At 31.3% G+C, this 18056-nt stretch overlaps 1 protein-coding gene across 1 annotated transcript; it reads right to left on the bottom strand.

Annotated features, from left to right (window-relative positions):
• Positions 1-140: 140 nt before the first annotated feature.
• LOC125070665 lies at positions 141-8135 on the bottom strand. Its single transcript, XM_047680613.1, has 4 exons — positions 8096-8135; positions 4414-4514; positions 3371-4097; positions 141-3277 (listed from the first exon to the last, which is right to left on the bottom strand). The coding sequence occupies exons 1-4, from the start codon at positions 8133-8135 to the stop codon at positions 702-704; spliced, it is 3444 nt and encodes a 1147-aa protein (XP_047536569.1). The 3' UTR covers positions 141-701.
• Between the last annotated feature and the right edge of the window lie 9921 nt (positions 8136-18056).

Here is an 18056-nt window from a genome sequence, read left to right on the forward strand (position 1 = left end):
AAGAAAATAATTTATTTACACTTTAAATTACTATAGTTCAACATAAATATCAAAGAAACATTCTCGCGCACATACATAAGGAATAACAACCACATACATAGTTTCAAATTAATTTGTACAAAGTAATAACAAACAGGAGGCTAATGATCATTTGAATTTTAAGATAGGTTTAGATTTGCTTACCTTATTGAGGATAAATATTACTTTAATTGTTTGTAATACATGTCAAGTCATTTTGTGATTCTTCTTAAAAACAATTAAACGGAATCATTTTGATAAAAAACAGTTCACAGTTTCCAGAGAATCTCAAATTTAAAACTCTTGTAAAATATAATTTAATTAAAAAGTTACTTTCGACTTTACGTTCGTTTCGCTTTGTTTCGAGATTTTATAACATTTGTACAAATTGTAACAATTGAACAGATATATATTAAACACACACATTCATATCATAACAGCCATACAATCATAATACTATTGACCATATCTCTGGATATGACGAACTTAACCCTAAAATGAGCACCAATAGAATAAACAATATAAAATTGTCAAAAGTTTCAAAGAAATGCAGGTGGGGTCTTATACAACCACATTGTAAATGCTAGCACTAATATTGCATAAACCTAGAAAATAAATTTTGACGCTTTGGCAGTCGAAAAGATTTGGTTTGATCATTTAAAAATGTTATTTTATAAGGAACGTTACGATTCCTTCTTTTGGTTTAGCTGAGGGAAGAAAGCCTCTATTGGTAGAATGGGGTCGTCAGTTGCTATTGTAAAGTAACTCGGTATTCTTCGGCTATTTGAAGCTATAGTTTTAAACATACCCGGGGTGTTGTAATCTTTACTGGCTGCGAGGGTTAAGTCCGATACTCGCTTCGAATGTTCGAAGAGTCGTTCAATATGATCTTGATGTTTCTTATCTGCTATTTTCATTATAGCACTTTCTGACCGTGTTCTTTCTGAAGTTATATCATTCTTGTGTTCGTTTACTGTCGTTTCAGTGACAGCTAAGTCTTGAACAGATTCACCGATGTCTGAATCTTGAATTCTCTTTCTTAGTGGTCTCTTGTTGTGTATCGTTGCTTGACTTGATGTTTCAGAAGGTTCTTCAGTAGGTCTCGTTCTTCGCTGTCCAGTACGTATACGGGATGAAATCTTCTGGGTACTTCCTTCGATTCCTTCTGAATTCTGTCTTTGTCTTACCGTTTGCCTTGAATGAATTTCCTGTTCATTATTTTCCGTTCTGTTCAATTTATGTCTCGGTTCCTTCGGTGTGAATTTCTTTCTCTCTGTTGTTGTTTCGACTTCTGTGAAAATTTCGCTGTAAGGATTTTTTCTTTGCGGATATCTACTTTTAGGTGTGTTCTCGACAATTTTTTCAGTTGTACTCGTAGTAGAATTTAATCGATTTCTATAATCTTTGACACTAAATTTTGGTCTCTCCTGTTTATTTTTGAGCCTCGGTCTTTGTATTTTCGTTTGTCTCGTATTAGTTTCTGTACGAGATGCAAAAGTAGTTGCTTCATGTTCATTTTTTTCTTTGACAGACTCAGTGGTCAAATCTTTATTTTCTACAGGTCTAACATCCCTATGGAATGAGAATTCTTTCAAGGCATCGTTCGTTTTGAGCGCATCGGTTAGGCTTACTGAAACATCACTTGTTGGTGTATCTTTTTCATCTTGCTTGTGGCTATAATCTGGAATTTCACTATTCTTGAATTCGTAAGTATTCAGAGGTGATTTTGATAATTGAGGTCGAGATGATATTTTCATTATTGATGATTCTCTACTATTATAGTCTTGTATTGGTTGTGTTGTTGTTTCGATTTTATCTGGAACAGTTGTTAAAGGTCTGCGGTGTCCAATTAATTTTTTCTTCACAATTGTTGGTTTTGTGGGTGAGGTAGTTGGAAGAGCACTTGTAGTTAACTCAGTAGTTTCGCTTGGAGTTGTAACACCGGATTCAGGTCTAGCCTTGGACGGCCTTGTTCGGGGTCGAATGGTATGTGTTTCTTCTGTAATTGTTGTAAAGGTGTTCTCTGTAGAAGTCACATCATTACGCGTACTAGTTTCTTCTCTATTACGATTTGCAAGTGATGGCCGACGTCTTCTTATTTTGTTTCGTTTCCTGATTTTATCCCTGTCTAAATTATCAGAAGTGCTAGGTCGCTTGAAATGTTTGTTAGGCGGAAGCGTAGGAAGTGTTTCGACTGGAACATCTGTTACTTCTTGATTGATAGTCGATGACGTTGTTACTTCAAGTTTCCGTAGTTCAGTTGTCGGCTTCTTGGTCCGTCTATAAGTTTTATGATCATTATATGTCGGAGTAGATACCTTGTAGTAGTAGTCTTTCAGTTTGTTTTTTCCAATGGGTTCAAAGTCGTCACCGAGTGGACGTCTGCTTTGACTTTCGAATTGATTCTCATAATTGTAACCATTTTCATAAGTTTTTTCAGCTTCAGTAACAATGGCGAATTCTTCCGGTAAATTGGGTAAAGGCGTTGTTGGTTTTTCAAAAACATTATCCACGTGTTCGTGTTTAGTAACAGACTCATCGCTTTCTTTCTGGTTATATTTGTAAGAGTGTGGTGTTACAGTCCAAGCAGCAGGCGAAGCATTTGTGATTACGTCTTCTGATACATTCTCTACTACAGCATATGAGGGGCGATGAGCTAGAGCATTCAAGCTGCTTTCTAAATCAAATAATCCTGGTGCGTTAACATACTGTTGTGATACTTGTTGGGTAAGACCGACATTATCAGATACTTGTTTCGTATTGTCATAGTTATTATTCACATTGTTTTGATTTTTGTAGTTTTGGAAAGGTATATTTTGCGAATGGAAATCATAATTATTGAATAAACCACTTGATAATGTAGATGTTTGAATAATAGGAGGATTGTACGTAGTAATTTTATTAAAATCTAAATTTTGGTAATTCTTTATGAAGGGATCCTGTGGGCTGGGTTTGAATCCGTGTTTTGTTTCAGCGTTAGGGTCTATTTTCAATGGTGACACTACTTTTGTTTGTGGTGTTGGTACATTACCTAAGTCGTTCAACGTAGAACCGTAAAGCAAATTGAAGTTTTGTGTGGTTGTTAATTTAGGTGTCGTGGAAGAGAATAGAGATTGTGTTGTTTTAAAACTAGGTGAATAATTGAAGGAATTGAAAATTGTCTGTTTAGTTGTTTGTGGCGGTAAAAATGTAGTTTTAGTAGTTGGATATACAGGATCTCTTCCTTTGACGGATTGTAAACCAAAGGATCCAAATGTACCTGAAATCAAAAAGAAAATACATAATCATAGAAAAATAAATTGATACAAAAATATATTATGAAAATATTTCATAAGCATACGTAATGACATACCTAAAATGCTTGGTGGAAAAACATTATCTTGGAATGGATGTCCATATTGATTGATGGGCAACTTTGGCAATGAGTACGTCTGCTGTTGCGCAGTCTTCACTTGATGATTTATGTACTGGGATGCTGTATCCGTGTCAGGCAGCTTAAATACTTCTGGTTTGAAGATCTCAGTCTCCGCTGAATGTGGCCGCTTTCCATCCGGTCTTGGGTATGCTTCGATCGGTTTTCCGAATAAGTCTAATGCTTTAACTGTAGAATACTGCCCAAATTGAATCGGCTGAACGTTTGTCAATTGCTGCAGTATATTATTATGGTATTGTTGTTTTTGCTTCGTTTGGTGCTTTTGCAAGACTGGACGAGCGGCGTAAGGATTGTGTTGGTTACGAATTAGAACGCTATCGACTGGGAAGTTTTGAACGAATTTATATTGATTTAATCCATTGTTTGGTAAAGAAAATGGATTTAGGTATGAATTGATAGGTTGATTTGATTGAAGTGGATGTGAAGATACTTGTACTGTCCGAAGTGTTGTGGGTCGGTAAGACTGAGCGATTGACGTCAGTTTCGTGATATCTCTCGTTGTCAATGGTCGTGCAGATGAAGGATAATAATCTAGTCCTGGTATTTTATAAGACGGTGCATGCAGTGGAGCAGTGCCTAAGGACCCGTATAGAAGTCCACCGGATCCCACAACTGGCCTCCATCCACCTTTAGAAGCTGGCAGATTCTGAAAATAAAATATATATTATATTTATTTGAGGAAAAATTAGTTTCAGTCTTGCATTGTATTAGTAAATCAATATAATTTTATTCTACCATTTAAATTAAAATACTAACAACTTGTACTATATTATAATATATTTTGATTTAGTTTGTGTATAGGTAGAATGACAAATTTGTATGGATTCAAATAAAGTTAGTACTTTGTATCTGTTTAATATGTTTTTATTTTTTATAACAATATTTATTCTTAGCATTTATACTATATACGGTTAAACTAGTATGTTTTAGCTGAGATTAATAGACTCAAATAAAATGTTTACCCCATGCCCGATTAATGAGCGGCGATGATGAGGACCCTTCCCACAGAGCACAGTCGTCAACGAGGTTTGTATTGTCAGCGCGACCAGCCATAGCCGCACCACTGGAATAATAAAGAAAATAAATTCACAGATTGTTTATTACTGTAGGGAAACCACAGGCCCCAAAATCATTTAAATAGGTCATATTTTTATGGTATGGCATTAAAATTGAAATGAAATAATAAATTATTAATAAATTTAACAGTTTACATGTTCTTGAGATACTTAGTCTACTTTCAGCCTCAATTATGAATTTAAGTATATTTGTCTATACTAATATGAAAAAGTTGTGGAGTTTATATGTTTGTTCGTTCTTACAAATACCTTCACGCAAGGACCTTAAGAAGTTGAACGGGCGTTTTATTGAATTCTTCTAATATATATGTTATATTATTTATCTCCTAATATTTGTATCTGTTCGTACATACACAATATTTATATAGCTTTATTTCACTGTTTAACTCACACTGTCTTGTGTGAGTTTAGCTTTTCTTTTATTTTTTTGACACCATCTTTTTGATCAGGAACAATCGTTTAACGGGATAATGCACTAGGCATTAGACATACAGGTGTTAAGCGTTTGAAGCGACTTACAGGCTTATTACAATCTCTTTGTATATTATCTCTGATAAAGTATTATTAAATATGTACACATATTCAGTGAGGTAGTGTGGCATCTTGGGTCACAGCGGTTTCTCATTACGTATATATATATATATATATATATATATTATAGTCATAAAACTGAACGTATACTTTCCCGTATTTTTTTTGTCGATTAGCTCTTTTTTATACCACATTATATCTGGGTTTGTTTATTTAACAAAATGCACTAAATTACTTACTTACTTAAAGTTACTGACATCTGTCATCTCAGTGTTTGAATAAAAAGTAAACAGAAAATTTGTTAAAGTTTATTCGCATGTTAAGATTATAATTTCTACTACCGTTCGTCTAATCAGTATTAGATATAACTATTTTATAATAAGCTATTTCATGACTATCATTATTTTGAACTATGACTGGGGTCACGCTTTCTACTTATTTCCTTTGTCAGCTTAACGGCACACAGGTTGAAATTGACGAAATAAGTGTCTTGCTGAGAAAGTGATAGTTATATTGTTACTTATTGATTTTTCGAAACGTTCAGCTGAAAGGGATTCACTGATTGTTAAGTTATTGTTTAATTTATAGTCCTTTATAGTGATTTATTATAATTATTTCAAAATATATCTGTTTCGTTAGTCGTTTGGCTAGTTAATAGGGATGCAAGATCGGCGCTGTGTTTAAATCCCAAATCGGTTCGTCCGTATAAAGTTATTGGGTTTCCTGTTGCGACTTTTTTCGTAATAGCTCAGAGTTTGGAAGCTTTTTACAATCCTAAAAACTTATCTACGCAGGTAGATAAGTTCTTATGAACCACTTGTGAGCCATAACACATATGTCCAGTGCAGCGTGGCAATCAATTTGCAGTGTAGGAATTTTTGGAATTTTTAGCAGACATTAAGAGAATGATGTTTTACTGTATATAATAGTCGTTCATTGGATTGCTTAATTTACAAGAAACCTAGCATTAAACCTTAAAGATAACCCTCGTTATTTGCTGCCTTACAACTTCGTTACTAAAAAAAAGTTTTTTTAATTAATCACATTTTTAAACCAAATCTAAGTAAGCCTATATAAAATGACGTCGTATTCCACGACATATTCGATGTGAACTGCCGTTCAGTAATTTAATAGAAACCTCTAAATTTTATTTTATTAAATAACAAATGTTCTAACTTTCACATTTATAATAATAGTAAGACAGAAGAACAATATGTCTAAATTAAAAATATTTGTTGTCATATAAATCAAATTATTATGCGGTTTCCGTTATTTGTTCTACGAGTTGAGTATGAGTTCTACTTCACAATATGCCGATACATTATTAAAAAAATAATCGATCGATACACATAAATCAAAAAGATAGAAAGAAACGAGAAATATGTATTGGAGTCAGTTAAAAAGTCCAGCATGTAGAGCGGAACTGACCGTGACCGCGAAGTGTTCATCCGTTCCCACGACTTTAGATACGCTTTTGAGTGGAGTCAATAATTTTATTTATTTGATGTAATTTCTTAGTTAAGACATATATCCGTATAATTATTTTTCATTCATTCATTGTATGACACAATTCTGTGTCATGCTATGACGACTTTCCTAATTAAGTGTAATTTTATTTTATTTGTTTTGGCATAATGTTAGGCTTGTGCCTCAGAGGTCTTGTCTTTGGGTCTGCAAAGTGTGCCCCACTAGAAGATAAGCTTCTGGAAACTACTCACCTGGACCTGACCAGCCCCTAGCTACGATGCTGACTTCTATCAAATATATATAAATATATAAAAAAAAATTATATATAAATATATAAAAAAATAAATTTATTGGCTCACTTGCTCTAGCCGCAATAACATTACTAGGTAGTGCTGTTTGACGACAGAGTACCTTGAAATGTTATACGGAATCTGAATAGGCTTACATTAATAGCCAGAAAGCCTAGCAAATGTTTTGCCATAATTGTTTATGCAAAAAATTGTTTCCCCATAACAAAGTTCACATAAAGCCCCGTACACACGAGGTAATAAAAACGCGATATGCATTTAAATTTGATATGGTGTTGTGTTGTTGCAGTAATGTTACAAATTTAGTATGGAACTATCGCTTTCTAGCGATTGCGTTACGGGACGTGATTCTATTTTATATACGAGCACGTAACACCATATAATTCGTAATAGTCATGGGACTTTTTTAATTATATGTTGGTAAATTGAAAGTGTTTTAAAAGACCATGGATTGTTGTTCCTTTGAATTTGTATTTAAATTATAATATACTTGTTTGTAATGTTTCCTTAAATCTATCTTAGTTCCCAAGGTTGGTGGCGCATTGGTGATGTAAGGATTGGTTAATATTTTTACAGCGCCATTGTCTATGGATGGCGGTGACAACTTACCATCAGGTGGCCCATATGCTCGTCCGCCAACCTATACGATGAAAAAAATGCTATATTAATGTAAAAAAGACTGAAAACTGCGGTTGCGCTTCTATAATTATCACTAACGAGTTATTGAATTTTCTTTTATTCTTATATCAACAGTATCCGAAAAGGGCATTGATAGAGCTTGGATAGGGTTTTGATTTTATAGAAGTACCTTAAACTGGAACTATTTTTAATATTTATTAAAATCCCATCAAATATATAATTAGAAGAAATTGCATTTATTATTATTCAAAGTTTAAATTTTATGATTTTAACGACATTGAAAGTGAAAATTATAAAAATTATGAATGAATGTACGCACAAATACGTACGTACTGTTGAAACGTAGTCTTGGATTTTCTTAAAAAAGAAAGATTCAATAAATCTTAAAAATATTTTTAAATTATTGGGCGAACAAATGTGTGTCTGAGATGAGAGTTGGAATAGAACTGACTTATTGGAGTTATTGGTGATAATCATGGTGCAACGAAAGGGGTTGCATCAGCACTTTGGCTCACTGTACTCTTGTATAACAGTACGTACGTATGAAAAATATTAGTGTTTGCATGAAGATTTAACGTAATATGATTAATTGTGAAAAATTCGAATCAAACAAATTAACTAACTTAACTGCTTAGGAGAGTCTACAAATGCTGCAAGAGTCATGCTTAACTTAACTGCTTAGGAGGGTCTACAAATGGATAACTATAAAGTGCTACATTTTTGTTACCTTCCTCATTGCTTGTTATGATGGTACATATACATGTCATGTCATGATGTTCCAGTGGCTACAATTTTTGAGTTCAAACCCGGTGCAAGCACAACTGAATTCATGTGATTAATTTGAATTTATTATTCCTCTCGTGCTCGGCGGTGAAGGAAAACATTGCGAGGGAATCTACACGAGAAAACCTCCATACCTTCTCCTCAAAAGCTGTGGGCCGTTAACGAGCTGTTACTTTTACATTAACATATAAATTAATAACGTAATAAACCGTTATAGCATTAGGTATGTTTACGGAAACTAGTGTTGACTGTTTATCTTAAAATTATAGTTGTTTACGTTCTTAGGTGCGAGAAAGTTCCAAATTTCAATACAATCCATACACGACAGTACGATTAGAAACCACGTCTGTAAGTTTTCAACGGATGTCGATGCAACTGTTTTCAACTTATATGATGTTAAATAGTAGTTTTCAATTTGATTATTACTATTATAAGACCATTTGTGCAAACAAGCGAGTAAACGACCTAAATAAAGTGTAACTTTACATAATACTAATATTAACTTCACAGAAACTGTCACAATAGTAAACGTTTTTCTTCCTAGAGTAAGTGGCCCAGAAAACTGGGACTAAACGTTTTCCGTATACGATATCGCTCTATCTATAAAAACAATGGCCTGTTATATTTAAGAGTGCACGCACCGTGGTAGACATAACTTCCTATGATGAAAGCCGTGCGTAGATGCGTGCTATGGGAAATGATATTCAAAGAAATTGACGCAATTTTTTAAATTTTTTTATTAGATATGTAACCATGTTTCCATGGTTTGGTGGCACATTGGAGATGATATCAACTTACCACCTAGTGATGATGATGATCCATTTCTCTGGTTGGTAACATTTTTATGACTAAATTGTTTGATAAGGCTCCATAATTCCTTATATTTGTTTTTAGAAAAGGATTTATTTTTTATTTTTAGTATAATATAAAAAGGAATATTATTCCAGGTTACTTTTGAATGAATTTCAAGGATCAGATTCATTTTAATACAATCCTAATTCAAGTTGAACTAACGTGCGCATCTCGTGAGCGGGTGTTCAGCGACCGTAGCACGTTTCACTCTAGCTATTCGCCGAGAAAACACATACTTATGCCTCATCTTCACAAATAGTGATAACAAATAAAAGTGTACCGTGTTCGAATGAAAATAAAAGTTGTTTTCCTATAATTACATTTCGGGTTGCTGGACAAATGAAAACGCGCATTGCTCTATATGATTAATTTTGCTGTCACTATTACTTGATTTGTAACATAGAATAATTAGCCAATACAATATAATAATATTTCAAAAGGAAATGTTATTACTATAAATGTTGTATTAAATGTTATTACTGACGTCGTTAGTATATTATACTAATTGTTTTCTTCTTGGTAAATTGTGTGTTCGATGATTCATCTCTGACATCGCATACTTGAGATCGAATACGAATACTTGCATTACTTTGAATAAGGAACTTATACTTCTGTTATTGTTATATTATTTAATCGTTTTATTAATCTGGGTGATATTCGATATTTATTAATGGAGTGTCAACTGATTCCTAATAAACTGAGATCTGACTACAATGTTTTTCAATCATATGATATAGTTAGGATACGATAGACTAATTTAGTAGATAATAAAATTGTTTAAATATCGTAAATACCTTTATTTTTCAATTTATGTGAAGAATAGAGTAAATGTAAACACGTAGGCACAACACTAGGCTCAATGAAATAGTTTCAAGTACTATTTATTTATAACTTTATTCAAGAGATAACGCGTTGAAGTCTAATATATGCTATTTAATATTACACGATAATCAATCGAATATGATTGATTGTCTACGAATATGTCTTGAAATAATTTTTTAAGCTGTTGTATAATAGGAACGAATGATAAATATGATGATGTTTATGTCCTTCTGGTCATTCTCAAAGTAGTTCAGGAATATGCAAGTACGCTCTCGTTTCTTCGCGAAAAAAATGACGAAGAACAACGAAAGATCCTCTACCTTTCGTCTGAACTATTACAGGTTAGGTCATTTCGAGACCCGGTAATAGAAAAATTACCAACTTCCAAACTCACAGCAATTTTCTCATTCAGTTGTTACTTAGATTTTCTAGACAGAAAATTACTTGTATTGTATTAAAATAATTGTATGGCACCCATGACCTTAAGGTCGCAATCGGATAAAATAATTACGAGACCAACATACTTCTAAGTAAAATAATAATGAAGATCGTGGTTTTAAGTCTGGCGAAGCAGCTTACTAAACTTTCAAGTGCTAAATTTGTATTTGTTTGTAGTGATTTTCTATTGTAGTAAACGTCTCTACGAAAGTCAGACACTTGACAACCAATCGCCACGAAACAAGATCGTGAATCACGCCTCTTAATTGGCTCTAAAGATAAAAGAAGATTAGAGGTTATTGCCCCACGTGCCATGTTATGTACTACTAATAAAATGGATAAATGTTGCAGGCTTAATCTTACTTGCCTTGATGTTATGTCAACTACAGAAGTATACATTTTGGTCGTTTAGCATACATAATTCAATAAAACTGGTTCAACCGTTTAAATCCTAGGATTAAATAAACATATACTTATACAAACAAAACCCTTACGATTGCAGAAAAGAACGAAAATAATAAATATTATTCATTAAATTTATATATACTATATATATATATATATATATATACTTAAGAAATGTAAGAAGGTACCGAGTCAAAATTTGATTGAAAGTCTCGGTAGTATTCATAAATAGTATTAAATCTTGCGTTCCGAAATTTTCTACGCAACAAATAAATAAAATAAAAATGAATCTATTTGGTCTCTATAAAATCGAATTGCATATATATATTTTAATTTAATTAAATATTAAAATAAAGTCATCTTCGTTGTAACTGTTTCTGGTTTCATGAATAATTGTCAATATTTAACGTTCACAGATCGTTACGAACATATAAAACATGCTTTCTATGTTTATAGTTCCGTGACACAAAGCAGTTCACCCACTAACTGCATTCTAATTACTTAAAAATATTTCGCCAGTAGCGTATTTCGTTCCTTGATTTTCTCACGCGAATACTTATATAATTTATGGAGATAACCTCCTTCGATGTAAAATGAGGTTATATATGCCTATGTTAAATATGTTACTTGTTCTGATCATTTTAATCTGAATAATTTAACGACATGGTTTTACAGTGCCAAGGAAACGTTTTTGGCTTCCTCTCTCATTTCTCAGCTTGAACTGAGATTTATATTATGTCTACTTATAAATTTATTCCACAAAAATACGCTTGTAAATAATTATTATTCGAATGTTGCCATATTTTATTTAAAATCTAAATTTTGTTGAGTGGAGCAGCTTAATACATAAAATATGTTTTATTTGAACTTTAAACAAAACATTTTATTATTAAATGTACAAAAAATATGACACACTTTACAGTCTACAGATTTTGTATGTTATGTGTGTCAAACATTTAGTTTTTACTGTATAAAAATGTTTGTAATTGAAAGTAATATATATTTCGACAAATAACGTGTAACTCTATTAAATTACAAAATACACACATAGATTGATTGGTAAATTGCCATTGTGTATAACACATAAATTTTACTTTCAGAATTGTAAAAACACAGTGTGGGAACTTCACAACTATTGAACATTCCTTTGTAACGGCAAAAATGATACGTTTGCGTAATATTGAATGCATAATGTTAATTACATTTATATGTCATTTGGCGAATGATTAATTGTTGTTTTTTTTTTTTTTAATAATTATGAAATGGACACATTGCTTACATAAACTGTCTCTATATCCGAAACATCATTGGATATAATATGTTGATCTCTCAAGAAAGACGACCCCCGTGGTCGAGTTGTGTGTACACCGGTTTTCATGGGTACGCCATTCCGAGGTCTCGGGTTCGATTCCCGGCCGAGAATGATGTAGAAAAAGTTCATTAATTTTCTATGTTGTCTTGAGTCTGGGTGTATGTGATACCGTTGTTACTTCTGATTTTCCATAACACAAGTGCTTTAGCTACTTACATTGGGATCAGAGTAATGTATGTGATGTTGTCCAATATTTATATTTAAGAAAGAGTTTTTCTTGAAAAAGTCTTTGTATGTACTTACCTACATTTAAGGACTACAATATTTTCTACAAATCAAATCAAAATCAATAATGAAAATATTCTTTATTCAAATAGGATAATAAAAGTACTTTTAAATTGTTATGTTACAGTGTTGAATTAAATGTAAAGCTACAACCGGTTCGGAAAGGAGATTATACCGAGAAGAACCACTACACATACCATCTCATTTTTTATATTTGATATTCTTTTGTTAGGCATATTACTCAATATGCCTTATTTATCAATTATTTTTTGTTTAGAGAAATATAAGTATAGTACCCTAAATATGGAGGAGATTTATAAATTTACTTTCGTCATGTTTGTAAAGAGCATTGTAATAACTCTTTTTGGACTCGTAACTAGTAATATATATAATTTAGCAGTCATTTATTATTCAACATAGTAAATTTTTCTTCATTGCCATTCAATGCCCGTGACCTTCGACGAACCGTGCTCGGCTCACTCACTTTCCACGCTGACGTGACGCGATTACTACACTTTACTATGAACGGATGTGAATACTTTCCTTATTATTATAATTCGATTTTGTTTTATTAAACAATACAATATAACTTCTTGATGTGAATTACGAGTACTTGCCTACAGTTTGTCAGATTGAATGACGTTTATAGTTACCCGAAGAGCTTCATGATTCTTTAATGCCTTGGTTACTCCTTCTTTTGCCAGGGTTGTACCGTGAAGTTAAGTTACCTTCCTATACATATGTATATATAGGTTATAGTAGCTATAGACATTTTTTTTAATCAGTCTGTTAATACAGACCTTAGCTTTTTTATATCGAATTTAAACATACACATACTCAAAATATAATCATTAAATGGAAATAGATACCATTGTATTTGGTTGTTCAGCCACAAGAGACAACATATTATGTTAAATGACTGAAAAATATAAATAATGTGTAGCTTTGTTTCTATGAAAATTAGTCTATGTTCAGTTTTCTTTCAGTAATATTGTAATACATTAAAATCACCGAGGAAATACCATGCAATTGTAATGTCACTAGTGCCATTATATTATTACGGCTTTAACAATAACCCGGCGACATATATAATTTGTAAATAACGTATTGCAGCGTAATCATTATTACCTTATTAGATTTGAGTTTTGTATGTTATCTGTGGCAAAAGTATCTATGATGAAAATGAATTATTATTAAAAAGAGTTATTTAAGTATTGGCAATATTTTTTTTCATAATTTGACATCAGATACTAATGTAATTAAAATAAAAAAATGTGATGTATCGTTTTTTTTATTATTTTTTTATGTTATAGATGGCAAACGAGCAGGAGGCTGGAAAGTGAGTGGAGTGTGACTGAAATGTTTAAAGTTATTTTAGATTAAAATTATATTACATTTCGACCCAGATTCGCTAGGGTACAATATGGGTGTATATGCAACTCTTTAATTGAAGTTATATAGTTCATATCATACATAATCTAGTATAATTCGTTGTGTAGCTTAAAAGGTCTAAGCGAACAGTGGGAAGCTTTTGTTTATATTAAGTAGAGATGTGTTAAATGATATTACGATTGAATTAGTCATATATTTTTTTTCTTACGAGTTTGATAACGAGAAATTATTTTATAATTAAAATTTAATATTATATAATTTAATTAATAATTATAATATAAATTAAAATATTATATAATTTAAAAAATTAAAATAAAATTATTAAAGTATTATCAATATTTTATTCAAAAGCAAATCCAAATTCAAAGATACGAGTATATAAGTATTATCGAGTTATAAGTATCGTAGCTTTGTAAAACCAGAACCTATTTCAATGAATTTAACTAGCTGTTTATGTCCTGGTTTTATATTACACTTAAAGAGCAATAAAACATTCAACACATTACCTAACCGAACATTAAAAACAAAATGTCATTAAAATTACATCACAACACACGTTCCAAATTAGGACGAATTCATAACAGTTCTAGCAGTACGCTATAAAACATACGCAATAGTAATAAAACTTCACCAATTTAGATATAGCACTTTTCCTTAGGTGAAAGTTAGTAATAATTGTTAACCGAAAACGGAGTCTTTCATTCGGTCTGATTAACATCGAAGTACTAACTTAGACCATCACACACGCTAGTCGTCCACCGTGCAAAAGTGAAATGGTATTTTCATTTATATTATAATCACAATAATTGTCATAAGCCCGGTTACTATGTGAATTGTGATATATCAAAGTAATGATTTGTTTTGCTTACGAAGAACAGAATCGTCTACGAGACGTAATTCAAAATGTCACTAACACGTTTAGTAAGTTTTGAAGTCGTATTTGTGACTTAGAAACGTCTCGTAACTCATGAACGATTGGTTGTTGATGTAGAATAATGATTCGGTAATATACAAAACGGGCATTGATATCACGCTTTAAAGAAGAATTGATGACTTTAGAAAAGTGTTTGCTTTAATGAACATTTTAAATTTATTTTGGCGTCATAACGAAACTTCTTGCAAACTTGCATGTGTCGTGAGAGGTGTACCGCCAAAAAGTAGAGTATTGTGATCCGTTAATTTTCTTTAACATGAGCGAAAGATAAAACGTAAAACAAGAAGCAATCATTTGTTCGTATATTAATATTTGATGGCCTGTGACTTTATCATAATAAAAGTTACCTATTTATATTTTTATTTAAGACAACAAATAAAGATGAACTGTGTCATAAGAAACTACATCACTTTGAATTTTGGTATTTCATTATATTTAAATAAAAAATTTATCAAACCTTTAATGTAATTATGCCCAATTTTCTTTTAGAATAATTTATAATATTTCACCAACTTATGTCCCAACAATGCTCTCATATCGATTTCCTCAAACTCATTGTCCGATGGCAACAAAATCCGACATCAACGGAGACAGAGAAGTACGAGCAGTTTCACATGCATTCAGGGCAAGAGACATGACACTTAATTTTATAAATCCGGATTGCTAATTAGAAACCCTTGACAGAAAATCTATTTTTTTTTTTTTTTAAATTCATACTTTTATAAGATATAATTCACTTTATTTGTGTATATTTTAAAGTTAAATGTTTCTAATTAATTAAATATTCATAGTTAAAACTACATGTCATTATTAACTTAAATTTTATAAAAACCCAACATCCAAAAATAATACTAGTTAAAACTGATTTTTATTAAACCTTTTTTATGTAGTTGTTTACTTTTTTTGACTACAGAATGACATATATGTTAACAATAAATATTTATAAGCTGACTCTTTTTTATTGCTTAATTTATTTTTTTAGTTTCATATTATTTATTATAAATAATTCATTACTTTTATTAACATAAAACCAAAGTGTTTTAGTGATCAATCCTGTATTACGTATTTTATATTAAACTTCTTTTTCCCATGTAATTAGAAAGCGGTCGAATGTATAGCGCGGAAGACCATTGATAGTTAATGAATGACAATGTAGACATTGACAAGGAAAAACACTAGTCAGGGGTGGTTTGAAGTTCTTTGTTGGTTGTTTCCCACGAAAGGGAAAGCATAGGTTTTCTTGAAATGCCATGGTCTTATTGTTCATTTCAACGCCCATTATTTTTTCAGGATAAGCTTATTTTTTGTTTTTTCAAATGGACAATGGTATTGATTATTCGTCCTATATTTGTGTTTTCATAAACATATTAGAATAAGTATTAGTTATTACTTGACAGGTTTTTTTCATATTCGTTGCTACTTGTGTTGTAGTAAGTTATAAAATAAATTTTAGTGCCTTATCGAAGCCGAAAGGTTACTTAATTTCAAACACCTATATGATCATAATTATTTGAATACACAAAATAAGTACACTTCGAATGGTTACTTCGAGTTGTTAAACATGTCAGAATGAGAGTAGAGAGTAGAGTTGAGGAGTAGTGTCAGACAAAAGTTACTTCTAACTAGGTGCAAATTATTAATAAAGAAAATTATATCATATAAATATAATTTGTACCCTGTAGCAGGAATAATGTAGGTTTCTACTAGAGATTTTTTTTTTGTATTTTTCCGGATTAGTTTCAGAAATTATCCCTACATACAAACTAAACTTACCTCTTTATAATATTTGTAAAAATAAATGTTGACTGCCTCTTTGGTCTAGTTGCTAAATATAAGGCCAATAATCTCGAGGCACTGGGTACAAATCCCAAGTCGGGCCGATAGAGAGTTATTGTGTTTTCTATGGAAAAATTATCAGAAACAGCTTGGAGTCTCGGAGGAAATATGTACACTCTCGTGTCTCAGAAAGCACGTAAAGCTGTTGGTATAGGATTATGAAGGAAAATCGGTTAGGACGACATCACATCATAGATGAATATTTTGCGCGAATATTTTTTTTAACATGGCTTAAATGGTCTTAATGTATATAACGATATGTACTAAAAGAATGTGAAAAACTCAGTAAATATATTATTTTAATAAATAATAGTGGATATACTTAAAATAATCATATAGGTAGCATGTTTTTCACTATGCAAGTTTTCATAGCTTTCTTTTGTAAATCCCTGTTATAAGTGGACGTAATCGGTTCCGGCTATGTAACCTATATTTTTCTATTCGCACTACGAGCGCCAGTCCGTTCCACGCGAATTGTGATTACGACAGGTCTCTATTAGTATTATCAGAGAAAGATCGAAGAGCAGCGACAAACAATGTGATCATATCTGAGTAAAATTCTGCCAGTGCCTTAATTAGACTATATTTAAAAAAATGTCAAAATTTAGTTTCTTGTATATAAGAAAGAAGAAGTAGGTACGTATATTAAATATCGCCTAAAGTTGTTCCCTTTTATTAGACACACGATTTTTTTTCTTATACAGTTGTAGTAAGTATCTTAAAGGAGAAGTTAAGGAGTAATAATAATAGATTTGTCAGGCCAGTTTCGTTGTAGTAAACTTTCTCAGAAACGAAAAAATCCGGCATCAACTTATCGTCGTTTTGCAAAAATCTATATACCTACTCAATTTTTCATCAGTCGAAGAATAAATCTAACGTATATCAACAGTAAACTTACATTTTTTTATAATAAATGTTTCTTATTATAACCATTATTCGCCTTTCAATTATTTTTGAAGTATTCAATTGCTTATAAAAATTATTTGTTCACTTGTTATATTGAATGAGTTACTTTGTTAAATACAAATAATAGCTCGTTAACGACAATGAAAGTGAAACTATAAAATTGATCACGTTTTACTTTCTTTAGTCAAAAATGGAGTTCATGAATAAACTAAAATCTATTTTGTTACGAAATTTGTTATATTTTGAAATAGTACTTTTTTAAAAAGCTTTTGGTATACATTGATATATTTAACCTGCGTCATTTAAAATGTAGATAACATTGTAGTCAGGGTTAAAAGTTTTTTGATCGTTTTATTTAAGTGAAATATTTATGTACAAAAATGTTTTAGATTTTTTAAAATGATTTTTAGAGTTATATTATTCCGTTGAGTAATATAATTAAGCAAACAGTTATTGATTTTAGAATCTTCTTTAGATATATTTAATCTCATTATAAATTTTCAACTTGCTTTTCAGTCGTTTATTCATTCATTCATTCATTCATTCATTGAAATAATATTCTCGCTATAATAATTTTTATAATAGGGAAAATGTATAATAAGTCACCATAAATATATTT

This window comes from Vanessa atalanta, chromosome 17, assembly GCF_905147765.1.
Source record: "Vanessa atalanta chromosome 17, ilVanAtal1.2, whole genome shotgun sequence".
Lineage (NCBI taxonomy): Eukaryota > Metazoa > Arthropoda > Insecta > Lepidoptera > Nymphalidae > Vanessa > Vanessa atalanta.

Coding starts and splice junctions, on each gene's coding strand:
- LOC125070665 (XM_047680613.1), bottom strand. CDS start 8,135: ATGACTCTTGCAGCATTTGTAGACTCTCCTAAGCAGTTAA. Junction 4,515..8,095: donor AGACTCTCCTAAGCAGTTAA/GTTAGTTAATTT, acceptor TTATTATTCCAG/TGGTGCGGCTATGGCTGGTC. Junction 4,098..4,413: donor GCTCATTAATCGGGCATGGG/GTAAACATTTTA, acceptor TTTTATTTTCAG/AATCTGCCAGCTTCTAAAGG.